The 27,644-nt window shown below is 45.4% G+C and overlaps 1 protein-coding gene across 1 annotated transcript; it reads left to right on the top strand.

The window, feature by feature from the left end:
* CUNH13orf42 (chromosome unknown C13orf42 homolog) lies at nucleotides 1-25,787 on the top strand. The gene is made up of 5 exons (XM_041664886.1): nucleotides 1-384; nucleotides 14,199-14,225; nucleotides 22,247-22,394; nucleotides 24,550-24,784; nucleotides 25,613-25,787. Exons 1-5 carry the CDS (start codon nucleotides 1-3, stop codon nucleotides 25,785-25,787), a joined length of 969 nt encoding a protein of 322 aa, XP_041520820.1.
* Nucleotides 25,788-27,644: the final 1,857 nt, after the last annotated feature.

Raw genomic sequence — 27,644 nt, 5'->3', positions numbered from 1 at the left:
ATGTTCAGAAAGATCCATTCCATCCTCCACCACGGCCCTCAAGGGAAGGCGGCAGCCGAGGGCCCCTACTACGCAGGAGCCAACCCCAATGTCAGGCTGATTCGTAGTAGCTCCATGTACGTGGTTGGGGACCACTTCGAGAAGGCCGGCGAGTCCTTGAAGAAGTACAGAAGCACCCACAGCATGGACACCAGCCTGCATTACCTGCAGCAGGAGGACCGTGCCTGGATGTACTCCCGCACCCAGGACTGCCTGCAATATCTTCAGGAGCTGCTGGCCCTGCGAAAGAAATATCTCAGCAGCCTGGGTGACCTGAGGCCCCGGCGCACACAGGGCGTTGGGTCCACCTCCTCCAAGTCCTCCAAAGGAGCACAAAAGACCCCAGCAGAAGGCAAAGTAAGTGTGGAACAGGCTGGCTGCTAGCCGTGGTTCTTCCCGGTCTTGGGACACTTGCTGGACGTCCTCCCTCTTGAGTGGGTCTGACAGGTTCCATTATGGGCTTCAGTTCCCACACCTCCCTGGATCCTGAGGAGATAGGCGGACCGGATCCAGAGCAGAGGGCGAGGGCTGGGGCTTCAGAGCCACCAGGTTCCGCACTGGTGTCTGAACATATTACTTATTGTCTGACTTGATAAAGGGGGCAATGCTTGCATGGCTTAGCGGAACAGCAAGGAATTTCCCACGAATGCTTTACTCTTCTTAAAATAATTGCTGTCGTCACTTGCGAAAGGCCTGGAGCCAGACACAAGGGTGACATCCGGGAGAGAAACCTGTGTGTTTGCCTCACTGTTGGTGCTCACTTCAAGGCTTGGCAGATATTACCTTCCTCTTCTTTTCTAGCTCGCGAATATGCCAGACCTGTTTCGGAAGGGCAAACTGAGGTGCAGGGACCCATCTCTGTCCGCTGGGCCAATGACTCCCTTTATTCATTTCCTTTGCATGTTTCATTTTATGCCAAGGGTTTCTCTATGTAGCCTAGGATGGCCCTGAGCTGGCACTCTTCCCACCTGGGCCCCCTGAATGTGCCACCAGGCCACTCTGTCGTCATGCTGCTGTTTCCCATTGTTTCTCATTATTTATTGTACCCGTAGTTTGAATGTCGCCTGTTGAATATTTCTAGTGAACGTTTTCCTGATGGCCAGATTAAGTGCTCAGAGCAGACCCCACTCCCTCCCCCAGAGAGTTCTGTGGGCTCCCCAAGGTCCATTAATGTTGAATGGCTGATTGGACTGTTATCAAATCTCCAGGGCCGGGCTTAGCTAACAGGTTTCAATTGTTTGCACTTAATACCAGGTGGAAATGGGTTAAATAATCCTTTTAGCTGTAAAAGTGTGTCAGTGTTGAGCCCCGAAGAGGGCCTCCTAGTCCGGGGTCAAGATGCTGAAACCCATGCCAGTTAGCTATAGGGTTTGAGCCAGTTTCTTCTACTGGAACTGGTACTGGGGGTGAAGAGGGCCGCAGGCTCTGGGCTTCCTTCCAGCCTGAGTCTCCTGGGAATGGGGTCTTGCTTAGCTGCTGGCGGAGAACAGTTCTGTGTTTGCCTGCAGACGGAGCCCTCCCTTTTAGGACACAACTGGCTACTGACAGTGCTGAGGACGGAGGATGGGCACACAAAAGCTGCTCCCCGCGGAGCATGACATGGCCACCCGCCAGGTGTGACCACTGCAGGCTATCTGGCAGCTCCGTTCAGAAACTACTCTTTCATTTCCCCGGATTTCAGAAGAAATTTATTTGGGAGCAGCCACTGGTAAAGAAAAATGGATTTATTTACAGTTTGAACAGAACTAGAGGGAGAAAATTCTTAGATTCTCTCCCCTTCCTGGAATCGCATTTCAATTTTATAGAAAAGACAATGTTGCAGTTTTATGGAAATGCATATGCTGATTTAGCTCTGAGAGAGGCTGTCTGAGCCCTGCGCCATCCCTTCCAGGGAGGCAAGCTCCTCCTCCTGGTGCCAGGGTTTCAGCCTATTTTCTCTGTTGGCACTGGGCAGTTCTGTTGCTCTTTGGGCCATTGTTTCAGGGTCTTTTACATTTGAAGGGCGAATATTGAAAGGGTGCTGATGGAGAACAGACCAAAGTTTGATTTTTTTTCCTGCTCCTTTCACTTTTCTGGGTCTGTTATGAGGCTGAGCCTTGGACGTGGTGCCATGCCTTGGGAGGAGTAGTGCCATCCTACAGGTGCTGGTACCCAGTCCATCCTGCTACACCCATGTTTATTCCCACAGAAATGCCAGGAACGCCCAACCAGCAGCCACAGACCAGCTGCTGGCATCCTTTGCCCTCAGCCTACAGAAAGTAGGCTGCCGGCTATTCAGTCTCCAGGGCCAGCAGGGTAGCCACCATGAGAGCTCTTTCCTCCCGAAATGCCCTCGTGGTCCTGCCAACAGTCAAGAATTAGGCCTGCACTATTCTTTTTCCTGTTCTCCGTTACGGGTTGACTTGGATGCTGTCTCTCAAAATTCACATGTTGGAGATCTCGTCCCAACACCACAGAAGGAGATCAGAGTTGGAAACAATGTAACTGGAAGCTTTAGGGTCAAAGCCCAGGCTCATGAGGCTCCAACAAACTCCAGTTCAGGAGAAGAGCAGCCGTGAAAGGCAGAGAAAGGAGATTTAGTCAACGTGGCCACATCGGGTAGAGGTTCAAATAGAGGAGGCCAGCAGTCCCCAGAGTTTTAGAGCAAAGCCCGGGCTCTGGGGGGGGGGGGGGCATAATGAGCAGTCTACTCCATAAAGCAGTTAAAGGATGGGATTATTGAGAAGAGGAGGAAGGGGAGGCAACTAATTCGGCTGCAGTGGGAAGAGGAGAAAAGTTACTCATCTTCAGGACATTGACGTGAATTCAGGCTTAATACTGGACAAGCAGGATGTATAGGAAAACAGTCCTGGGCAAAGTGTGCTCCCCTCATTACTAACCAATCCATCACCAGCTTGCCTCTGGTCTGTCCTGCAGGGTGGTCTAGAAAAGTTGTTAGCACCGCAGGATGTCTCTTTCCTGGAGGCAAGTTTCTTCTCTGAGAGCAGGGTTTCAGTCTTTCCCTACTGCAAGCGTAAGATGCCTAGGGGAATTTAAATTCTCCTTTGTGTGTGTGTGTGTGTGTGTGTGTGTGTGTGTGTGTGTGTGTGCATGCACGTAAGAGGTCAACTTCAGACTTACTGCCCATGAGCTCATGAGCCATCTACTTGGATTTGGGGACAGCATTTCTCTCTGAGATCTGGGGCTCACAAATTAGGCTAGGCTGACTGGCCAGCATATCCCTGGGACCCACTTCCCGGGCACTGGGATTGTAAGTGCACTTTTTATGTGGGTGGTGGGACTGAACTCAAGTCCTTATGCTTGTGTGGCAAGCACTTTATCGACTGATGTAGTTTCTTAGCCTTGAGATTTTTTTTTTAATTTTCAGGGAACCATTGTTTCAGCGATCTGACAGCACAAACCTGTCTAAAATGTCTTCACTACTGTCCAGACAGTTCTCTTCTTTGTCTTCAGACCTCAGTTTTGAGGTATTTGCGGTGATATGCTGGGTTTGTGAAAATCTCTGAAATACTTTTATTGCTGAAACAAATATCACAAGCAGCATTGGAGGGGCCAAGGTTAGAGCACATGCGACCTTGCATAAGACCACAGTCCTGTAACTTCTCAGCTCAAGTTGCTTTTGGAAAGCCTGGCATAAGTGAGTTCATTTCTGCTGCTGGTTTTGAAACAAATTCTGTTGATAGAGGTCCCATGTCCATTTAGTCCCAAAGAAATACACAGAGGTCTACATTAATTATATACTGGTTGGCCTGTTAGCTCAGGCTTCTTATTAACTCTTATAACTTATATTAGCCCATAATTCTTGTCTGTGTTAGCCATGTGGCTTGGTACCTTTTACAGTGAGGCAGTCACATCATGCTTCCTCTGTGTCTGAATGATGACTACAGACTGAATCTTTCTTTTTCCCAGAATTCTCTTGTTCTCATTGCCCTGCCTCTACTTCCTGCCTAGTTGCCTGCCTAAACTTCCTATCTGGCTACTGGCCAATTAGCATTTTATTAAAATACAAATGACGAGGTACAGACCATTGTCCCACAGCACTTTCCCCCACTTTTTCAAAACAAGAACTCTGAATTGAATCTCCTTTGTTTAGCTTTTCTTCTAACCACTATCCATAACATGTAACCAATATTCTTTTTTTAGTATTTTTTTTAAGATTTATTTATTTATTATGTATACAACATTCCTTCCATGTATGCTTGCATGCCAGAAGAGGGCACCAGATCTCATTATGGATGGCTATGAGCCAACATCTGGTTGCTGGGAATTGAACTCAGGACCTCTGAAAAAATAGTCAGTGCTCTTAACCTCTGAGCCACCTCTCCAGCCCTGTAACCAATATTCTAAACATAATCCATTTTTCATAATGTGGGTATTTCCAGGCTACTTCCTATTGATTTGGGGCACTGATATTCTTATGGGGACCTAAAGAAAATTTTGAATTATGGTCAAGTCCTGAATGGAATATTCTGTGAAGCTTGATCATCTCAGCCAGCAGTCTTGAAACTGTTCTGGGATGTAGAACTCAGACATCTGGGCCATCTGCTCATATCAGAGATTTCTCAGGAGGTCTTCCTTGATCAAACCTTATTTTTCTTAGCCCAGAATGAATCAATAGCCTCTCATTTCCTGTGGAAACAAAAGAAAAATCTTTTCTCTAAAGTAACATACCTATTGACTTAAATTTTGAAGTCAAGGCATTTTCAAAATATACATGTTGGATTAATCCAACAGCATTTATAATCAAATATCTTTTTAGCAGCTTTTGTTCCTTCCTTAGCCATCAAATATTTTAAAGACAACACAATAACATACAGTATCCAGACTCTCTGTGTATTTTTCATCTTTATGTGGCTTTATTTTAAACTCTATTTCTTTTATTTATATTTTTAAATTTTGGCTTTTTGAGACAGGGTTTCTTTATGTGCTGTGGGAGAATGGTCTGTTCCCTGTCACTTGTATTTTAATAAAACACTGATTGGCTGGCCAGTAGCCAGGCAGGAAGTATAGGTGGGGTAACTAGGCAGGAAGTAGAGGTGGGGTGATGAGAACAGGAGAATGCTGGGAAGAGGAAAGGTCAGTCTACAGTCAGTTACTGAGACACAGAGGAAGAAAGACAGAGGAAGCAAGAGAGCAAGTGCATGCTTTACAACTGCATTTATAGTACAAGAGACCACACCCAAGTGGGCTGGTATCTTAAAGGCTATTGGCTGAAGGAGCAGAAGGAGCTCATACAGCAAGGTTCTTCCTATGAAACCCTGGCTGTCCTCAAACTCAAGACCCCCATGCTTTAGCTTCTCAATGAAAGGCAGGAATCCCCTGCCCAGGGTGCATTCATTCAGAGATGATAACCCCCTTCTTGCTTCTGAGCAATTTTCTTTGAAGATATTGATGATTAGCCATCTGGTTTAATATCAACTTTCCTTCATTACTGGGACAAAAACTGTCCCAGATGGGCTGATATGGTCCCACATCATGAGTGACAAGTAACAGAGACTAAGGAGTTAGTGCCAATAAAGCCCTTTATGGTGGATTTTAATCAACTAAGCAATATGGCTAAAGGGATGGCTCTTAGGCCAAGCCCACTTGAAGTTCATTCTTGAATTTCATGCTGTCTGTCCTATGGATGATTTCCTGGTATCCTGGGTGTGTGTGAGAGGGGGATTAGTCTAAGGTCCTTTGTTAGAAACTGATTTTGTAGGATATTAACAAGTGGTGGCCACTGAGTTACATAAGACGAATATAAAACACAGCCAATAAATAAAAATTCTTAAAGAAAACTAGTTTGTAGGGCTGGAGAGATGGCAAAGAGGTCAACATCCTTTGCTGCTCTTTCAGAAAACCCAAGCAAAGGAAGTCACTAGATCCTGGCTCAAGGATCTAGTGACTTCTCTGACCTCCCTAAGCACACATATGACATTCACTCACACATACATGTACACATACATATAAAAATAACATAAATTGTAGGGATAAGTCCCGCCCCTTAAGGGGCGTGTTCGCCTCGGGCTAATGTCTACCTATAAATTTGGAGAGCGTGCTCCGAGCTGTCTCTTCTGCTTTCCTGGTCTCCGCGGGAATGGTGGTTCTGTAAGTCTATTTCTACATTAAAACTATATATATTTTTACAATCTGTCTGCATTCATTTACGCCGCTACAATAAATAAATCCTAAAAAGAAAAAACTCTGAAAAATCGAGTACTGACATATAGCTGTACTACTTGATGACCAGTGCCATTGCCTTTTAATAATTAAACATGCCCAATATTAGGGCTTATCTAGTTATCATTGCCTAGAGGACTAGTTCATGATACAATTAGGAACTGCCCTGGGAAAGGTTAGCTCCACTAACAATTTTAGTTTGGAGGATACCAGCTTGGGAAAATGTTCTCTGAGTTTGTTTGAATGAGAATGGTTATATGGTTATTCATATATATTTGGGAAAGATTAGAAGATGTGGCCTTTTTTGGAGGAGGCATGTCACTGTTGGGGTGGGCTTTGAAGTTCAAAAAGCCATGCCATTTCTAGTTAATTCTCTCACTCTGCCCCTAATTTGTGTGTGAGAATGTAAATGTTCAGCTACTGCTCCAGCACCATGCCTGTCAGCCTGCTGCCATGTTCTCTGCTGTAATGGTCACGGACTCCAACCCTCTGAAATGGTCATCAAGCCCCAATAAACTCGTTCATAAGTAGCCTTGGTCATAGCGTCTTATCACTGCAAAAAGAAAGTAACTCAGACATTCTCCTAAATACTGCATCTTGAAGGCTTATGTAACACACAAGGGACATGCATTTAACTTGCGCTTTCTTACTTTAGACACAGAGAATTAAGTTCTAGTTTTATATTAGTGTATTAAATTGTGTATGTGTGCACATGTGTGGTATGAACTCAGAGGTGTGTGGATGCCGACTGTGTGGGTGCTCACCAAGAGTAGGATAGTAGATAGCCTTCTCTATTGCTGTCTACACTACCTCTTTAAGGGAGGGTCTCCCACTGTTACTGGTCAGTATCTTGAGGGATCTGCCTGTCTGCCCCCAGCTTGGGGTAGGTGTTAGAGACTCAAACTCTGACTGTCAAGCTTGTTCAGGAAACACTTTTCCCACTGAGCTGCTCCCCAGCCCTGGTGCATTAAAATTTGACCCCGTGAAATCCTTTAGATAAAAGTTATTTTGAAATATTTTTATAGTTTCTATAAAATCACATCAATTACCATAAAGAGATAGCACTTAGTGCACATGTGTGTGATAGACCCATTTAACTAGGGCTAGGAAGTCTTTAAAATCATTTCAGCCTAAACAGAAATTTAAATGAACTCTGATTCTTCTGAAAGAAGACTTGGAAAAACTAAGATTCAAAACATTAAATTTTTATTTTTTTTCAAGTTAGAGTTAGCCCTTTTAAAATTTTACTGAAAGTAGATCAGTAATCTAAGAAACACTAACTGTTTTAGACACAACACATTTTTAAAACTTTACTACAAATACCTTGTAGACAGCACTTTGTTTATGGTTAACCTAACTACATGTAAGTCTTTTAAGATTTATTTTTCTTGTAGTTTTATCTATACTCCAGACAAAATCTGAAATCATTTATTGATACAGTCATTGAATGATCATTAAATTCATACCTAAAAAGTCATTTGAAAATGAACAAAATTTCTAATAACAGTTTTATCATGTTGTATCTGCTAGAGGCTTACATGCATAGCACTATGTTGCATACATTGTAAGAACATTTTCTGGCTGGGCAGTAGAGGTGCATGCCTTTAATCCCAGCACTCGGAAGGCAGAGGCAGGCAGATCTCTGTGAGTTCGAGGCCAGCCTGGTCTACCAGAGCTAGTTCCAGGATACGAACCAAAAGTTACGGAGAATCCCTGTCTCGAAAAACCAAGGTTTATACTTGAAGTTTACTGAGCAAAAGCCTGCTTAGACCTCTTCTGGGCACTTAACATTAGCATATTTAATTAGTTAATTACCCTTTTAATAGTTAATCACCCTTTAAAAGCATGGGGGCAAGGCTTTATAACAGCTATTGCCTATTATATACAGAATAAATCTGCTCGGATTCTGAATGTTAGTAGGGATTGTAGCTGCCTGGTGTGGATGCAGAGAGCTGAATTCTGGTCCTCTGTATGAGTAGTACATGCTCATAGACAGAACCATCACTCCAGCCTCTACAGTTAACTTTCGAATTCCTATATTTCAACTAACAGCTTTTTCAAAGAACGAAGAAAAAAGATAAGGGAGAGAGAGGGTGAGGGAGAAAGAGCCCAGTAAAAGGCCAATCAGAGAGTGGATGGCTCCATACACGTTCACTCAAAGCACCTGAGATGACCTGCGCGCCCGAGTAATGAAGGGGCAGCAGAGGCTGGGCAATTAGGAAAGAAGAAACATCCACAGAAAGTTAGGGCCATGCAAAAGCACATGTCATCACTGAGCTAATCCAGATGCTACAGTGATCTTCAGCTTTTCCTGGGTACTTGCTGGACAGCGAAGACATAAAGAAGATCTGGACTTGTTCAAAATTCTGTTGATATGAAAGCACCAGGCCCATTGCTTAGGGAAGTGACATTCACCCCCCTCCACCAATTTCGGATTTTAAACTTTCTTACATGGTACCTGACGTAAGGATCCCCGAGATGTGTGGTTGACAATGTCTTCAATGATGTTTTAGGGATCGTGTGTTATTCATTTATTAGCATGTCCATGGAGAGCACACTGTCAGGAACTGTCCATGGTATATGAGATGATACTCCTGTTCGCACGCAGAGAATATGTGTGTGTGTGTGTGTGTGTGTGTGTGTGTGTGTGTGTATGTGTGTGTGCGCGCGCGCGTATGTGTATAATAAAAATGTTGGGGGAAAACTCTCTGAATAGCCCGAAGCAGGAGGATTGTCAATTGAAGGCCAGCCTGGGTTTTCGGGTGAGTCCAAGGCTGACTTGGAGGCTACATAAAAAGACTTTGACTCAGGAACAAAGCAGCAACATCAAGAGCACTGAAGATACTCTCTCCCTAAGGATGGTGAACCACTGTCTTGCCGCTTTCCTGTTTTTTCTGCCATCACCCCACATCAAAGAGGACGAGGAAGCCCAGCATCCTCTGCGGCTCTCTCTGGGCCCCTCCCTCAGACTTGCTTGCTTAGGTTTTGGGGGCCCTCTCCTTGCTCCTCTCTATGTACAGTGCCGCTTCCTGCTGCTGATGTCCTGAGCTGTTTTACTTCTTTCTTTCCCTGTAATCATTCCTTGGCTCCATTAAAAACTAGCTCTCATTCATGCATACAAAGCTCATCCCTTTGAAATGTCCAAGTCAGTGATGCTGAGATGCTATGAGCTATGAAACTTTAACTGCCATCTAGTTGGACATTTCCATCCTCCATTTCAGCTGTGTGTGTGTGTGTGTGTGTGTGTGTGAGAGAGAGAGAGAGAGAGAGAGAGAGAGAGAGAGAGACAGAGAGAGACAGAGAGAGAGACAGAGAGAGAGAGACAGAGAGAGACAGAGAGAGAGAGAGAGAATGAAGATAAGATGGAGTTTACTATTTTCAATGCGGCACTTCAGAACCCCTAAGAGACTGCTCTTTGGTGTCTTCAAACTATAGATAATATGTACATTACAGCTAATGGCTCTTTAAGAAGCCATTTTCTTTGAATGGTTTTATATCAGTTTTTTTTTTTATGGGGCTGGAGAAATGGCTCAATGGCCAGGAGCCTCTGCAAGCATGAGGGCCTGCATTCAATCCTAGCATCATGGAGAAACACTCTTAGAGCTCAGGGTAGCTGAGGAGGGGTCATCTGGGGGAGGGAATTGACTCCAATGGAGCCCGCAGTGTGTAGGATGTTTGTTATTTAAGTCAGGGTTCCTGCTCACCCATCCCTGTCAGACAAAAGCGCATTCATTCTTCCCTGGACCTTCTAGCATTGAGCAGCTTGGGCTGTGCATGAAGGAATTAACTGCAAAATGTACACCTCTCTCTGTCACCTGACTGAAGAAAGTCACCTGATATCACAAGGGTGTCAAGAACCCATTGAAGTGTGCAAAACTCTAACAGAGCCTGGGCAGCAGCTGGACTGCAGAGAAAGGCCACACAGGCAGCTGAGTTTTATCAAATTATCAAAGTGGGTTTGTTTCTCCTGGTGATGCTTAGCTCTCAGGGTCAGCCCACCAAGGCTGCTCAGTTTCACAAGATATGATTTTAGAAAGGTATATTTGCTCTTTAGATAAAATTTATAGGACATAAGAAATAGAAAGAAGAAAATAAAAATAACTTAGAAGTCCATGATCTAAAAATAATTACTATAATAGCTTAGATGTGTATTTTGTCAATCATTTGTTTTTCCACACTGGGGTTGCAAACTGAAACAAATGATACCCAGCTAAATTAGAATTTCCAGTAAATGAGAGATGAGTTTTTATGTTTTGTGTCTGTTTGTTAGTTTTCGAAATGGAGTCTTGCTGTGTTGCCCAAGCTGGTCTTGAACTCCTAGGCTCAAGTGATTCTGCTGCCTGGGAGGGACAGCTGTGACTCTGAGGGCTGGGACATCATCGCAGGCTTGGTAGTTACTTATACTGAAAGAAAATTACTCATTGTGTGATATCAAAGCTTAGTTCCCATTTCATATTTTTATTTGTCAAATTTGGCAACCCCAGTACTTGTGTGTGTATGTATGTGTGTGTATGTGTGTGTGTGTATGTGTGTGTGTGTGTGTTTATGTAGTAACAAGCTTACGTAAACAACTGGGTCTCAATAGTTTTTATAAGTAAAAAATTTAAAGGTAAAAAATTAAAAACTCACTTTAAATGATTATTAAAAGATTATACATGAGTATATCTTACTCTGTGGTCTCTAAGGCATTTATTTATTTATGCTACATTTTTTTTTTTTGAGTCAAGGTGTCTTAACCCTGGAGCCCAGGCTAACCTGGAACTCATGGCAGTCCTCCTGCTTTGGTTTCCCAAGTGCTGAGATTTTAAACCAGAGATTCCTAGAGCCATGACTTGTGGATGAGAGGTGGATGTCCATTAATTTTAGGGTCTTCTCCACTTGCATGATGCAATGAAACGGGTATTTGTCTTGATCTCTGTTTCCTAGCATTAATCTTCTAAAGTCCTTAGGATCTCCACTGGGTTGCCTTTGTGTGCTGATCCTTTGGTAGCAGTAGTAAGGGGCTGGCTGCAGATGAAGCCCAAAGCCCGGTGAGAGCTTGGGACTTGCAGCCCTCTGGGCATGGGGAAAGGTTGACCTAGTTACCAGTGACCAATGATTTGATCAATTGTTATCTATGTAATAGACTCCCTATAACCCCCAGAAAGTTTGGGTTCCAGAAGTCTTTCTACCAGCGAGTAGAACAAGTGGCGGTTTGGGATTATAGCGCCCCCTAGGGGACATGGGAGCTGATTCCCCTGCACAGCACATTTTGCCCCATCTGTCCCTTTACCTTTCTTTATGGATTTTCTTTATAACATGCTTCATTTAACAGCAGAGTCACATGAGTCTCTGTCAGAAACTAACAATCCAAGGAGGAGGTGGTAGGAAACCTGATTTATTTCATTCATGCTGAAACAAGCGGCTCTCACCTCAGAGGAATAAAAGATATGATTTCTTATAGAGCATATTTAAGTTCCCATGGCCCAGGAACACATATTCGGGTCTTCCCAAAGATAATGTTCTAACATGGAAGCAGTTTTGTGTAGTTTTATAGTAACAGAACAAAAAAAAAAAGACATAAATCAAGGTAATTAAAAAATATATTGGTGGGTATGCCAGAGAAACAGTTAGACAAGATGGAGGAATCTCTCCACAGGGCCTCAGACGATATCTGACTGCATTCTAGCTTTTGGGTTGATGGGAGCTGGTGGGCCTGCCAGGTTAAAAGAATCCAGATATCGAATTTTTCACAGAATATTAGTACTGACACAGAGGTAGGCTATCCGGGGGACCCACAACACAGTCATTGCAGATGCGGCTTCTTTCCAGGAATCATAAACCACAGTCAGAAGCACAGATAGAACAATGACCTGGGACACTGAGCAGATATGAAACAGGGGCATTCTGGGAACTGAGCTTCCTCCCTGTAGGATCCATATTAGCTTCAGGTAAACAGCACCAGAACCCCGTGGCCTGAGGTCTGAGTAGTAGGTTTTCTGTACCCCAATAAAAGGTTTCATTGCCAAATCAGTAAGCTGGATCAAGCTGAATTTAAAAAGTAAAAGACTAGTTTTATTTTGGGCAAAGCAACTCCCAGATGACTCCTCCAGATCCCAGAGATGAAGGCAGGAGAAAATCACAATCACATGGCCAGCTAAATCGGGGTGTTTATGTACCCTAGAGTCGAGGGGCAAAGATGTGTCTGCCACAAACTAGTTGTGTACCCAAGTATGGTGTGCTTTGGGTAGCTAGCAACTTCAGGGGAGGAGCTACTGCAGCCACCAAGAATGTGGAACTGGACTTTTTGGCGGCTTTTTTTTTGTTGTTGTTGTTGGAGATTTTCTGAGAGGGTGGGGTTTGGAGAGAGAGGTGGGGCTTCCACAGCGAACTGGAAGTTCCAGCCAAACACAGGACCTGGCTGCTACTGACTGAGAGTTTATGTCTTTGCTCTTATAGTGGTTAAGGGTTGTAGACAACAGCAACAACGAGTGGTTCTAGGGTTATTTCCTTTCTCTTATCTCTTTGTATTGATCTCCTCAGCTCTGCTGTCTACTCCATTGAGTTTTCGTTAAAGTTGGACAAGTTTATCAGCTAGCTTCTCTGTGGAGAACGGGTATGAGGCTGCGTGCATGCCTGCATTCATATCCCAGTGACTACTCTCTTGGAGTTGTTTTGCTTATAGATAGGTCTTGTTTCACAAACTCTCACCTTTTAAGAAATAAAATCCCATTCAGTTATGGGCACCTCGCTCTTTAAATACTGTAGTGTTAAAAGAACAGATGCATATTGGAGCTGGGTATATGGGTGCACATCTTTAATCCGCTGGCATTCAGGAAGGAGGGGCAGGTGGATCTCTGTGAGTTCCAGACCAGATGGCCATATAATAAGACCCTGCCTAAAACAAAGAAAGAAAAGAAATAAAGATACACAATGCTTTTTGACATCATCCTCATCCCCACAGGCAGGGATGGCAGAAGGCAGGATAATGTAGTTGAAGCTCTCAAAGCTTATCTTAAAGTCCTCTGATTAGATCACATTTTGTAGAAGTGTCCTCCACCCTGTGTGCTTGGCCAAAAGAGGTGTGGCTCTAGGGTAGAGTGGCAGTGGGCATGACTCAGTGTCCAACGGGTGGACCCACGCACACAAGGCAGAACTCTAGCATGGAAGAGCATGCCCAGCTCTGTCTGTGCAACCATGGTGAGGACTTCAAAGAGGAGAGAAGACAGGAAATGACTCTCTGACCATCGGGGTAGGGGAGGGTGGGTTAGGAGGGCACGGATAGACAGGTTGGAAAGGGTGAAAGGGACTAGAAGCTCGCGGAGGTTTCCCTGGCACTGGGTGCAGCGAGCATCTCCCTCCCCCTCCTCTGGTTGCTGTTTACATGGGAAGTTCCTATGGAAGGACTCAGGTCTGCAGATAATAACTCACAGAGCCCCGAAGAAAGAAGCAGCCTAGGTATACCAGTAGGGCAGACTGACAGCCTAAATGCAGAAAAACCATGGTGTTTGCCTCCAGGGAGTCAGAAACTGAAGTGAGAACTATGAGGGGGTTTGGCTTGGAAATGTGCAAAAGATTCCATCCAGGAAGAGCAGTGCAAGCTTCTGCTTGATGAAGCAGCAGGGTCAGGGGAGCTTGAACAATGATATGCATAGTACAAATGAGTGCTCTCTGTTCTCTGGCATAGATAACCCCCTCCCTAGTAGCTGGAGAAGGAGAAATGGCAAAGGGGACATCAGCCTACACCAGGAAGCAGACTACATGCATTACACCAGGCCTTTCTAAACAGTTAAGGAACAGAGGAAACAGTGGAGTCTGCCTGGAGTTCTGAGCTCCTGGCTGTAGGACTCTTGAGCTCACTCAGTGTGCTGGTAACAGACACCCCATCCTGCTGGTCACCTCTTTGTAAGGTAGGTTTTTCCGTAATGTCAGCTGGATCCTGAAATCCTCAGCCTCTGGGTGTCTGAGAGGAGGAACTGTCGTAAGCGTGGGTCAGGGAGACCGTGGAAGGCAGAAAGATCAGAAGCAAGCCTCATCTTCTGCATGTGAAAATAGCCCCACATCCACTCAGAGGCGTTTCCAAGGGGACCCATGAAGGAAACGCCCAGCTGTCATTTACTCACCACTGTGGCTTCAATATTTATTCACAGTAAGCTGGGCACTCACGCACCCAGCTCTACCTTAAGCTAGGCTCCTACTGGCAATGTTCAAAACAACACAGACGTGAGACTCTTCATTGCGACACTAATTGCTAGAGTCGAAGATGAAGAATAATCCAAAGATTATTTGTGGCCATATTGTGTGGCTATAATGGAAAACTATCCAGCTATTAAGAGGGACAAGATGGTTCTCTGTAGACTAGGGAGCTGAACTCTGGATGCAGAGTGAAGATGGCAGTGTTCACAGGTGTGTATTATATATGACTCACTGAGTAAACACGAGAATAAATATACTCACTGTTTCTGAAAATCTTGTGTGTGTGTGTGTGTGTCCATGTGTGCCTTCTCATATTTGTGAATGGATGTTTGTCTATGTGTTGATCAGAGGGCAACTCGGGGTGTCTGTGCTTGATTTCCACTGTGTCTGAGATGGGGACTCTTGCTCACTGCTGTGTAAACCAGGCTAGCCTCCCTGGGGATTCTCCATGTGTTTGTTACCTCACCTGACTTCATGTGGGTTCTGTGGATCCAAACTCAAGTCTCCACGCTCACACAGCAAGCTTCTGAGCTGTCTCCCAGCTGTCTCCCAGATGGCTCAGTGGTTAAGAGCACTCGATGCTTTTCCAGAGGACTTGGGTTGGATTCCCAGCCCCCAGGAAGTAGCTCACAACCACCTGTAACTACAATACTCTGGTTAGGTATCCAGTGCTTTCTTTTGACCTCCAAGGGCACTGCACATGCATGGTACACAAACATATACACAGGCAAAACACCATAATAAGGAGAAAAACAGAAAATTTATCTACTTATTATTATTATGTGTGTGTGTGTGTGTGTGTGTGTGTGTGAGCATGATGGATTCATGGGTCATGGCATGCATATGTGTGGAGGTCAGAGCTCTCTCTTTCTATGTTTGGATGGGTTCCAGGGGTCGAATTCAGGGTTATTAGACTTCTGTAGTAAGTGCCTTTATCTCCTGGCTCCTCACTTACTTTTTCTTGATAAGACTCACTTCACTGTGTAACCTAGGCTAGCCTTTAACTCACCTCCTATTTCAGTTATCTGGATCTTGGGATTATAGGTTTTCATCATCCTGTGTGTGCCCTACATGTTTGCTTATATTTCCAGAAAGAAATCTTAGGAAGACAGACAAAGACTAACTAGAGGATCCAGGACACAAGGAAAAGAGGCCGCCATGGAAACACCCTCTTTCTTGAGCAATAGTTCAAAACTTGGTGGAACCATGCATGCAGTTGTGACTTTTAAAGAATTAAACAAAAGAGTAGTCCTTTAAGGACTACACTCAGGAGGCAGAGGCAGGCCGACCTCTGTGAATTTGAGGTTAGCCTGGTTTACAGAGCAAGTTCCAGGACAGCTAGGACTGTTACACAGAGAAACCCTGTCTGGAAAAGCATTCAAGGTTTATGTTGCTCTTGCTTTGACTTGATCTTGTACATACAATAAGATACAGGAAGTTATTTTGTCTCAATGTAAAATAGATACAAAAAAATGAAAATTATAACATTAATTTGAGAGATATTCAGGATGTAGAGATCTAGAAAAATAAGATTCTCATTTTAGTTAATGTTATTAATCAATTAACTTATGTTTTGATGATATTGGGAATTGAACTGTGTTCTTCATTTGTTCTAGACAAGTGCTCTACCACTGAGCTATATTTCCATTCCATCTTTTTAATATTTTATTTTATGTTTCTAAGTAGGGTGTCATACAGCCTAGAAGGCCACAAACTCCTGATCCTCTGCCTCCCCTTCCAAGGTTCTGAGATTTGAAGAATGAGCCATTCCTTGTCCATACCCATTTCTACAACAACAACCCAAATATGCAGCAAGTTTATAGTTTCTCTTGGCAGCATCAGATAGCTGAGGTCCCTGGGAAATCAGCCAAATTAAAATCCAAGGGGAGAATTGGATGCAGCTTGCAGTAAGTGTTGCTATTCACTGGGGGAGGTGGAGGCAGCAGCAGAGCTCCCTGTTGCCACTCCCGACAACTCTAGGAATTTGCCTAGACGTTTAGGCCAAAACCTCAGGCCAAAGCAGGATTCTTAACTCTGATACAGAGAAGAATTTCAGGACTGGCTAGTGTATAAAGCAGAGTTTATTAATATTTTCATGTAAGCTTTAACACAAGGCTTGAGGGGGAAAAAACGAGAAGCACTCCAAAGAAAGTAAGACACACCCAGGGCAGCTGAGAAGCCTAAGATTAATGGAGATGTGTTAATTTAAGATATGAGTTAGCCAGAAATATGCTTAAGCTATTGGCCAAACAGTATTGCAAATAGTATAGTTTCTGTGTGATTATTTCGGGGCTGAGCAGCCGGGAACAAACAAGTGCTCTCCCATGCAACAGGAGGCTCTTTCCCCCTTCTCTTGTCTTCATCATGTTGCCTTCATCTTGCCTCAGCAGGACAGCTGTACCTGCTTAAGTAAGGCAGCCACATACCTGGAAAGCCTCCTAGACCTAAAGCCTCCTAGACCTGTTGACAACTGGCAAATCAGGAACTGGGGAGTCAGAGGAGGCCCAGAAAGTCACAAATACAGGAAGCTCTCTCTATTGTCATAAGTAGATGCCCACAAAGACTGGCAGACCCTAAGCCAGTATTCCTTACAGTTCAGGCCTATGGGAGAGACCAGATGCTGAAGGTTCCTTCCAGATGCTATCGTAAAAACCTCAGGCCAGATTATTCTTCTACAGCTCCTGAAACAAGTTTCCTGGGGAGGGCAGTATGGGAGTTTCTGAGGGATATTGGGTCCAAGACGACAGATGCTGAGGAGTACACCACTTCTGAGAGGTCACATCCTCAAACACAAGGTACTACCTAAGTCTGGGACTGTCTCCCTGCCTCCCACTACCATGCAAACAAGCATCTAGTAGGTCCCTAGATGGGACACTGCCAAGAGACAGCCACAGAGTGGGGAAAGGAGCCTCTGGCAACTGCATCACAGAGGGAACCTACACCGAGGAAAAAGAAGTGCTTTGGAAATTAATTAGCCTCCACTTTAAGCATGGTGTTTCAAGAGAGATTAAAAAATGATCCACACATGGTAACCATAGCAACAAAAGAGTATGACATCAGCAGACTGCCTAAGACTGACAAAAAGCCAAACTGAAGGTCTAGCAAAACAAAGACAGCTTTCAGATACCCATATCCGCAGTGCCTATTGACAACACAGTGTGTAGATTTAAACAAAAACATCACACGAGGAAGGGGAAATGAAAGAGGTGTCAAGAAACAAGACACCAAACAGACAAGACTCAGAGTGACGGATGTTGGGACCAGCCGGAGTGAATTGTTTCTAAACAATTTTTTGATGCTGAAAGTCTGAGTGGGAAAAGTAGAAAACATGTCTGTGGAGAATTCCAGTCAAAAGACAGAAACTTTCAGAATGAATCCAATGACCAGACCAGAAAAGCCACAGATGCATCACGAATAAGGAGGGCCTCCGGTGAGGGTGTTAGTTCCTTTTCTGTCTACTTGACACAATCTTGAATTATTTGGGGAAGGAGCTTCAACAGAGAAAGTCACCTGCGAGTTTGACCCATGGGCAAGCCTGTGGGCACTTTTGTTGTTGTTGTTGTTAATGATTGATGTGGGAGGTCCCAGTTCACTGGGAGCTGGCACCCTCAGGCTTGTGGTCCTGGGTGCTATGAGAAAACAGGCTGAGCAAATCATGGGAGCCAGACAGAAAGCAGCACTCCTCCATGGTCCCTGCTTCAGGGCCTGTCTATAGTTCCTGCCCTGAGTTCCTGGCCTGACTTTGCTAGATGATAAACTGTAGCTATAAGATGAAATCAACCCTTTTCTCTCCAACTTACTTTTGGTCATGGTGTTTTATTGCAGCAATAGAAATCCTATCTAAGACAGAAATTAATAACTATTTCTGTGACAGACCTGGCCGTATTTTGAGGAGGGTTGTGGAAAGACTTTGAGACATTGAACTAGAAATGCTATTGAGTGCCCAGAGCTTAATAAGCTGTCGTGGGAACTTGGGGGACAATGCTTAGAGCAATACAGGTAATGGAGGCCTGGCCTTTGAAATTTCACAGGGAAGTTTGAAAGAACCCATTAAAGAATCTCAGGTTGTTCAATATTTTGAACAACACTTCTGGAGTTCTGATGAGCTGATGCTAAAGGATCAGCTGTGATTGAAAAAAGGAAGAATCTTGGAGGCAAAATCTTCAGGGAAGTGTTTCTCACGGCCAGTACACACAATCTGTGGGACAGGGCGGCCACGGCTGTACCTTGTGCTGGCAGCTTGACTGTGCATCTAAGAATCCCACAGATAGTCCTGGATTTGAAGGCACGAAGAGGTCATGGAGATCAGCTTGGCACCAGGACAGGCCATTGGTAAAGACGCAGCCTCAGTTGTAATTGAAGACCCAAGTCTGAAGAGGTTATGGAGAGAAGTTAAGGTTTGGTACCCTGTGGCAGGGTTCAAGTTCCTGAAGACAGATTCTATGTGAGGCTATTGGTGACAGTGCAGCCCAGCTGCAGAGACCCCAGGAATCCGGAGAAGCCGGAACTGCGGGATGACCTCTGAGAACAGCGGCCACTGTGGAGCGCAGGTAGCTGGAGCTAGTGAGACAGGCTGAGTGTGCTGTGAGGGCGGGGCCAGAGAAACTCTCCACGTCTTCTGGAGAACAGAAGATTATTCTGAATGTCAGACATCAGACACTGAGCTATTTACGCTTTTGGAGTTTAGTTTTGCCTTGTTCATGTTGCAACTGTGCTCTGGTTCTTCCTTCTTGGAATAAAAAAAATAATAATTACTTGCTTTTTGATTTTACAGGAACTCGTATCTTGGAAATCTTAGAGAAACTTTGGGATTTTACAGAAACTTTGGTATTTTAGACAGACCTTGAATATTTCAGAGAGAGACTGGATATTTTAAAAAAGACTTTGGGGATTTTAGAGAGACTGGATGCTATAGTGAAACTGAACTTTGAGAGAGACTTTGGGTATTTTAAAGAAGCTAATTTTTAAAGATGTTTGAATTTTTAAAGTATGTGGGGCTTTAAAAGGTTGGCATATGTCTTATATTGAGTCATTGATATTAATGTCTCAATAAGATCTTGGGAATAAATAAGAAAGGAAAGGTTATATTTGAATAAAAATGTGTTTGTGTGTCAAATTCACAAGGAATCAATTGTTCTGGCTGTTTTTTTTAATGTCAACTTGACACAAGCTAGAGTTATTTGGGGAAAGCAAACCACAGTTAAGAAACACCCACCCACCAGATTAGCCCCTGGGCAAGTCTGTGGGCATTTTCTTGATTGATGATTGATATGGGAGGCTTAGTCCCCATGGCTGGTGTCACCTGAGGGCTGCTGGTCCTGGGTGCTATACAAAGACTGAGCAAGCCATGGGAACCAGCTAGTCAGCAGCACGCCTCCATGGTCTTTGCTGCAGTTTCTGCTTTTGGTTCTTGCCTTGAGTATCCAGCCCGACTTTGCTGGGTGATGGACTACAGCTGTAAGATGAATCAACCTTTTCCTCTCCACAGTGTTTTATTATAGTAAAGAACCCTAACTAAGATGATGGGTTCACCAGCAGATGACAGACAGACAAGGAAGGGATGAGCAGAGGTGAAGACAGAATGGAAGATGAGAAACACTCAGAACAAACTCAACAAGAAAAGTTAGCAAAAGAGCCCAGCAGCGCTCTGGCAAGGGTGGGACGGTAGAGGAACAACTCAAATGCAATCAGAGAAGCAGGGAGGGAGGAAAGCGGTGGGGACCCGGTAGCTGTGGACTTTACAACAAGGACTGTACACAGCAAACCACAGAATCCAGAAGCTTAAAATAATGATCAGGAAGATAAATCACACCAGTAAAACCTAGGTGTTTCATGAGAAAACTTCTGGGAAGCTAAGAGGGAAAAGGACATATTTTATACAATGGGACAAAGATTAAAAGCTACAGATTTCTCATCAGAGACAACTCAAAAGACAATGCAGCATTGTCATCAAATGGCTGGGAAGACAATAATTTTTTGAAATCACCAAAATATAAAACTTGTGGTCTTAGTGTATTTTCAGTTGCTCTAACAGATGATCTGATGTTGAGTAATTTATGAAGAAGATAGATTTATTCTTATAGTTCAGGAAGCTGGGGAGTTCAGTGTCAAGGGGCTTGCATTCCATGACACATCCTGTTCTAAGTCAGAGACAGCAGAGAGTTACAAAGGAATAGGAAACATGGAACAATCAAGGCTGTGCATGCAGCTGAGGTGGAAGTGAGTCACATTGGAAGTCCTGAAACCACTCTCAGCCCTTGGTACCCAGGACACCACATTTGCAACGTCTCAGCTTTCTGGTGCTCAAATAGTGCCCAGCTGCTCTCTCTATTCCTGCTGTCCTGGGAACTGCGGTTTCTTCCCTAGCCTCCTTACTGCTTTCCATCTTCTAGAAACATGGGTGGTGGGGGGGTGGGGGGGGATGAGGTCTGCCTGTGGGAGGATGAGCTCTCCTTGCCAGCGGGCTTCCCACTTCCTCTCGTTGCTCTCATTTTTCAGCAGCTCTTTAAAGAGTGTTGGATAAAGGTCTGAGAATAATCTCCCACTTTTATGACAAAATATTCAGTGTGTGCTGTGGTCTTTTGTCAGTTTTTCCTATAAGGAAGTTCTTTGCAATTCGAAGAAGAAAATAGGGAAGAAATGGAGTCTGTGGTTACCCCATAATGTGCACCTAGAGATGCCACCCCACCTTCTGCTCCGTGACTTAATTCTGTTCATTTTTAATGTGCACCTAGAGATGCCACCCCACCTTCTGCTCCGTGACTTAATTCTGTTCATTTTTAATGTGCACCTAGAGATGCCACCCCACCTTCTGCTCCGTGACTTAATTCTGTTCGTGTTTAATGCCATGCCCACTCAAAGCCTCACAGAATGGGATTCCATGTCTCATCCAACAGCCCACATTGGTGAGCAGTGTCCTGTTTGTCTCTCTGGAACTCCTCATGGAGTTTTTCTCAATTCGTGTGTCTCTCGTGCCCACCTCACCTGAAGTTCTCTGTGGAGCCTACCACAGTACCCGGGCTTCATGAGGTGGGTCTCTCCCAAGGTCTCTGGGCCGGTGTGAAGGCAAAAGAAGGGCAAATTATTTTCTCTCATGTCTGATGATAAATCTACGACCAGGATAGAAATAGATGCTGTTGTCTTCCCTCTCCCAGTTCCCCTCTGAGACAAGAAATCCTGCAGCGGCTGTGGATCTTCCTTCCAGAAGACTCTCCATCAAATGCGCCTTTGCATTGCTTTAATTGATGTGCAATAGCTATGCGCATTGATGTGTAGAGCGTGATGCTTTGATGTGCGTGTGCAGAAAGGAGTGGATGAGCATTTCCACTGTGAGGATTTCTTAAACGCTCACTCTTTCTGTCTTTCAAGCTTCTCTTCTTGCTCTTTATAGAACATAGAGTAAATTGCTGTAACTACAACCTCTGCTGTGCCATAGAACTCTAGAACCTGTCCTGTCTGCCTTAGCCCACATTAACCCCTTCTCTTCCCTTCCCCCACTTTACTTCTACCAAATAAAATCTTTTAACTTCTACATGTGAAGGATTACATGGGGTGTTTGCCTTGCAGTTTTTGATTTATTTCACATGAAGTAATGGCCGCCAGTAATGGCCGCCAGTTCCGTCTACATTGTAACAAACGACCAGATTCTATTCTTCTCTGTGGATACACAGTATTCTGTCTTTTAAAAGATTCCATCTGTCCAGGGATCAGTACCCCTAATTAAACCCACATCTCGACCATCTAATTTTCCTCTGGAACCTCACAAATACCAAACCCTCACATGCATTTAGTTTTAGGAATATTAATTCTTTTTAATGTTTCTGGCACTCAAAAAACTCTCAGCACCCCCTGCCCCATTCTTCCGTTGCAGAAAGCAGCCTCAAAGAAATACTCCCAGTTCAGCACCGATGTGGCCGAGGCTATTGCCTTCTTTGACTCCATCATTGCAGAACTGGACACAGAGAAACGGCCGAGGACGGCTGAGGCCGACCTGCATAACGAAGATGTGGACTTTGATGGTGAGTGCTGGGAGAGGCACCCTAATGTGCTGAGGGGAGGTGGGCTGTGAGTGGGCCCCTGGGAGGGCATCAGGGTCCACAACTTCCTGGCTGAAAGGGGCTTTTTTACTGTCATGTTAGGCTTGATCCTTTTAACCTGTCTCAGTCGCTCTTGTGGCCACCGCCTCAGCCTACATCTGAGCTGTTTTATTGTTGTTGTTTGTTTTTGTTTTGTTTAGTTTTTTTCTTTACTACAACTGTCATAAGGGAAAGCAAGAGGAGATGGTTAAAGAAAGAAGTTATCAATGGGGAATGGTGCCATACAGGGCAAAGTTTCTGTTTTGTAAGAGGGAAAAGCATTCTCGAATATGAACGTACTACCTAATGATGTACTCAGAATGACTAAAATGGGCTGGGCAGGATGGTGCACACCTATAATGCCAGCAATTGGAAGGATGAGCTAGAAGGACAGACAAGAGTTTGGAGGCCAGCCTGGGCTACATAAGGAGACTCTGTTTCAAAAATCTGTAACTCGGGGACTGAATATACGGCTCAGTCGATAACGTGTTTGCACCAAAAGTGTGAGGATCAGAGTTCAGGACCCAGCAGCCAGGTACATGTGATGGTGTGAGCATATGATCTCAGTGCTTGGGAGGCAGAAACTGGAGGGATCCCTGGGGCTTGTTGTCTAGCCTGGCTAGCTGATTCAGGGAGCAGGATAGTGAGAAACCCTGCCTTAAACACAAAACAACAAAACAAGGGTGGTGAGAAACCGAGGAAGGCATATTCACAAATATACGAAAACAACAAAGCCAAAACCAAAAGCACACAGGCTAAAGACGTATATAGTTGATGTACGGACACTTTATAAAAGAAAAAATTGGGCAAGTGACTTGAAAATTCAGTTCCGAGCCTTGTTGTTGTTGTTGCACCAATGTCCAAATTGGGGAACCAGTGCATTTTGATTGAGGTTATGAACAGGAGTAGGGGTGAGGGGTTACTTACAAAGAGCAGGGGTAACTCAAAAGCACCTGCATCACCAGGCAGCCCACCCCAACACAGGTGACAAGTCCCGAGTCCTGACTCCTGCAGGACATCACAGTCCTGCATCTTTCTCTCTGCAGTTTGGCGGCTCAGAGTCTCCATCCCAGCAGCTGTTTATAGTTATATAAACTCTAAACATATATATATGTATACACACACACACACACACACACACACATATATATATATATGAATTATAAATGTTTACAATGCTTTCTATGGTGTTGAGTAGGGGACCTCCAGCATCTTCCAAGTTTTTGTTCTGGCACATGTAACCTTGTGTGACCTTTTGTTCATCACTGATATTGGTGAGCACTCCCTCCCTTCCTCCCCCCACCTCCCACCCCCCAGGAAATGTGGAGGAAGGGCTGCAATTGGGAGGAAGGAGTCATACAAGAGCCAGTGACAGGGCTCGGTGACAAAAGTGCCTGAGCCTGAAACCCTGAATTCAACCTCCAGAGAGACCTGACTCCTGAAGGTTGTCTCTGACACCTCCCTCCCCCCATAGCACCAATAATCGATGTCCGTTGTATAACAAATGAACCAGACGGCACACAGAAGCATTAAGAACGGAAAGGTGCTGGGAGCCATAGCTCAGCTGGCAGGAGATACCATTGCTCTCACAGAGGACCAGAGTTCTGTTTCCAGCACCCACACGGCGCTCCTGTAATTCTAGCTTCAGGGGGTTCAACCCTCTCTTCTGGCCTCTGAGAGCACCCACCCTCACATGCACATCATTAAAACTAAAAACTAATTGAAAGAAGAAACTAAAAGACAAATTCCACCTGCAGGTCACTACCACTGTTAATTAACACTTGGGCATATGACTTTCACGGAGGATTTTCAACACACTCAGATTTTACTTATAATTTTACTTTGAACAAAAACCAGAATCTTTTTGAGCAATATGCAGTACTTTGGGATATCTTTCAGTGAGTACATCAGTGAGTACTGATCTGGGCTCCGCCCCAGGCTCAAACTTGCTGAGTCAGACTCCGTCCCCCCCTCCCCCCCAGTCCTGCTGCCTCTTGTGTTTCCTTTGCTGTGGAACGCCCACCTGTTCACGCCCTCTTTTAAGGTCTGCTCCCCCGATAGTGGCCAGCTGCCCAGGTCACTTGCTTCTCTCTTCCAGTGGCAACCAGCTCCCAGGAGCACAGCTTGCATTCCAACTGGATTCTGCGGGCACCACGCAGACATTCCGAGGCCGTCTCTGCTCCCGCCACTGCAGACAGCCGATTTCGAAGGAGCACAGAACAGAGGGTCACTGGCACCCAGAGGAGGCTCGAGAGACACCCCATTTACCTGCCCAAGGCTGTGGAAGGGGCATTCAACACCCTGAAATTCAAGCCCAAAGCCCACAAAAAAGAGTAAGTGCTTGGACTTAGCAGAAACATGACAATCTCCACGTGTTCCAGACTCGCGGAGTGCTTCTTAGGGTGTGCTGGTCCCTCATCCCGCGTGCAGAATTGGTTGACTTTATGGGGGGCAGGGCTTGGCTGCGATGTGTTTTCTCACAGTCTATCCTCCAGCAGCCTGGCTCACTGCTGTCCTTTGTGCAGACCTGCCTCCTCTCTGGTCTGCTGCTTGTACCTTCTGCGTATTCTCTAAAGGCAGCTCTACCTACAGAGTAGAGTGCCAAGCAGAAAGCAAACCTACGCTGAGATACTGTTGTGTTGGAAGACACTGACTCAGCCTCTGCTGGGCAGAGCAGGACTTCCTGCTGGCCTGGTCCCTGTGAGGACCTAATGCCACTGGCTTCTGTGACCTCTGCTGCCAGACCCTTCTCTCCCAAGATTAGTTCCCAGGACCAACTCCCCGTGTTTCCCTTGCCTTACACAAGGCAACCACTCAGGCCGTGCCACAGGACACAAGAGCCTGTTCAGACTCCATAAGTCCTTCAACTCTGATAGATACAGGGTTTTCTTGATAGCAGTTTACTCCCATAGTAATAAACCATGTGCTCAACGGTAGTGAAGCCATGATCCATCCCTCATCCTTGACCTCCTTCAAGGCCAGGTCAATGGCCCCCTGAAGTCCACCCACACCCCACCCTGTATCACTTTAAGCTTCTCCCTAAAGCCTTGAATTGGCAGAACAATGGATAGTCTCAGTAGGAATGGCATTAACTTGGGGGTCCCTCCCCCTATGCTGCCGCCAGCTTGAGCCTGACCTTCTCCCTTACCCTTCCCTTGCAGCCTGGGGAGCTCCAGACAGATCCTCCGCGGCTTCTCCAGAGAAGACATGGAGTGGGACCAGGAGCTCTTTGCACAGGAGTCCCTGGGGGCTTTGGAGGAGGCTCACTTCGAGGCAGAGAATCCCAAAGGGCAATGGCTGATTCGAGAAAGACTCCGGGAGCGGACCGTGCCCTGACTTGACTAGTCTTCTCTTGGGTCTTTGACAGGATTTGCTTGGGGTATTGGGTAGAGTCGAAAATGAAGTTATGAAGTTGTAACACAATCAAACTCCGACACTGCCTGGCAGTGCCCAGCTGGTGCCAAAAAGAGCCTGAGCTTCCCAGGGGACATATCCTGGGGGACTCAGAGACTGGACTTCCCACAGCAGTGGGCAGGAAAGGAGTAGAGCCCGGCTCATGGCCTAGAGCAGAAGCACAGAGGCCTCGACCGTCCTGCCTTGCCTGTCACACACAAAAGATGGTGGGGAAGGCTTCACATGCTCAGAACTGGAAGGAGCTGATCTAGAATTCCCACCCATGGCCTCCAGGGATGAGTCTCAGAAGCCCAATGGTGACATCCTGAGTTCCTGGAGTCCTTTCAGGAAGAACACAGTCAAGAAAGCAGCCCCTTCTGCTCTAGGTCCTCTTAAGGTTTCCACAAATTGGTTGCTAGGTTAGACTGAAAAAGACACCCATATCCAGGCAGTAGGGTAGGGAGCAGTTGTATTGTGGCTTGCCTGGTGATCACACTGCCGCCCAGAACTCCCGCACACAGACGGCTGGCTCAAGGCGGTGGAGGTAGGTGGGTCTTCCTCTTTTCCAATTCTCACACAGATAAAGAGCTGTATCCAAGCAACCAGCCCCTGACAGGTGCTGCACCTCCCACTTACAGGTAGCTAGGAGCATAATATTCTTTCTAACTGGGAAGACTTTTTGTAGTTCCGACATTGTCTGTGAAGAGACACTAACCCACTTGAGCATGGCTCCGGCAGGACTTCCCTTCTCCCACATTCTTGCTAAAAACCGTTTGATTCTATCCCTGAATCTAGCCACTAATGTCTATTCTTTTATTTGGCCACCTCCTCCTCCTGAGGCTGACCACCAAGGTCCAGCTACCGAAGTATTGAAGCCAAGTAACCGGAAGCCCCGTGGCTCACCTAATTAACATACCCAAACCAAAATTCAACCCCTCATCCTAACATGGGGTTTTCCCCTTTATCTTTATAAAATGCCATCTTCCCACGTGCCATGTTTGTCTCTCCTTTATCCAGAGACAGTCCCCCACCCCACCCAGGACAAATACCCCGTCCCCCTCTCCCTTGCTCCCTTCCCCACCTCCCTTGTTCACCTTCCCTTCTCCCTCTTCCTCTATCTCCTGTCTGTCTCTTATTCCCTGCCCTTTGTCCCTTGGGGCAAAGAAATCCCCTTTGTGTGGAGCGCTTGACCTGGGGGGCCCTGAGCCCATGTGCTTTCTTTCCCTTTGATGTTGACTCTCAGCTCCTCTTTCCACACCTGCTTTGTATACAGTGCAGCAGACACTCTTCATTCGCCAGAGAGTTGCCCCCAGTCAAGCTGAAAAGCCACAGGTTACAGAAGACACTACATGTTGGTCTTCCTGCTTTTTCTTTCACCCAACTACTAACCAGGAGTCTTAGTTCCATGATAAGACACCGTGAGAAAGGCAGCTTATAGAAGAAAGAATTCATTTGGAGCTTATAGTTCCAGAGGGTGAAGCCATGACCACCACCCCCCTCCATGGCGGGGAGCCATGGCAACAAGCAGGCCAGCATGGCGTTGGAGCATAAGCTAAGAGTTCACATCTTAAGAAAACCATCATAAGGCGCAATGAGGACAAGGGCAAGAGTGAGAGCAGCTGCCAGGAGAACAGCACACAAGCTAACTGGGAATAGATTTTGCTTTTGAAACCTCAAGGCTGCTCCCAGTGACACACCTCCTCCAACAAGGCAACACCTCCTAATCCTCCCCAAATAGTTCCACCAACTGGGGCCCAGGTATTCAATAAATGAGCCTATGGGGGCCATTATCAATCAAAA

Source organism: Microtus oregoni, unplaced genomic scaffold (genome assembly GCF_018167655.1).
Source record: "Microtus oregoni isolate MIOR12 unplaced genomic scaffold, Mior012 000001F_ref0000356, whole genome shotgun sequence".
Classification (NCBI taxonomy): Eukaryota; Metazoa; Chordata; class Mammalia; order Rodentia; family Cricetidae; genus Microtus; species Microtus oregoni.
This window is presented reverse-complemented; position numbering and strand designations above follow the sequence as displayed.

Excerpts from the sequence above, each read along its gene's own strand:
- CUNH13orf42 (XM_041664886.1), top strand. The coding sequence starts at position 1 with ATGTTCAGAAAGATCCATTCCATCCTCCACCACGGCCCTCAAGGGAAG. Across the intron at positions 22,395-24,549 it reads CGAAGATGTGGACTTTGATG|TGGCAACCAGCTCCCAGGAG; the intron begins GTGAGTGCTGGG and ends TCTCTCTTCCAG. Across the intron at positions 24,785-25,612 it reads CCCAAAGCCCACAAAAAAGA|CCTGGGGAGCTCCAGACAGA; the intron begins GTAAGTGCTTGG and ends CTTCCCTTGCAG.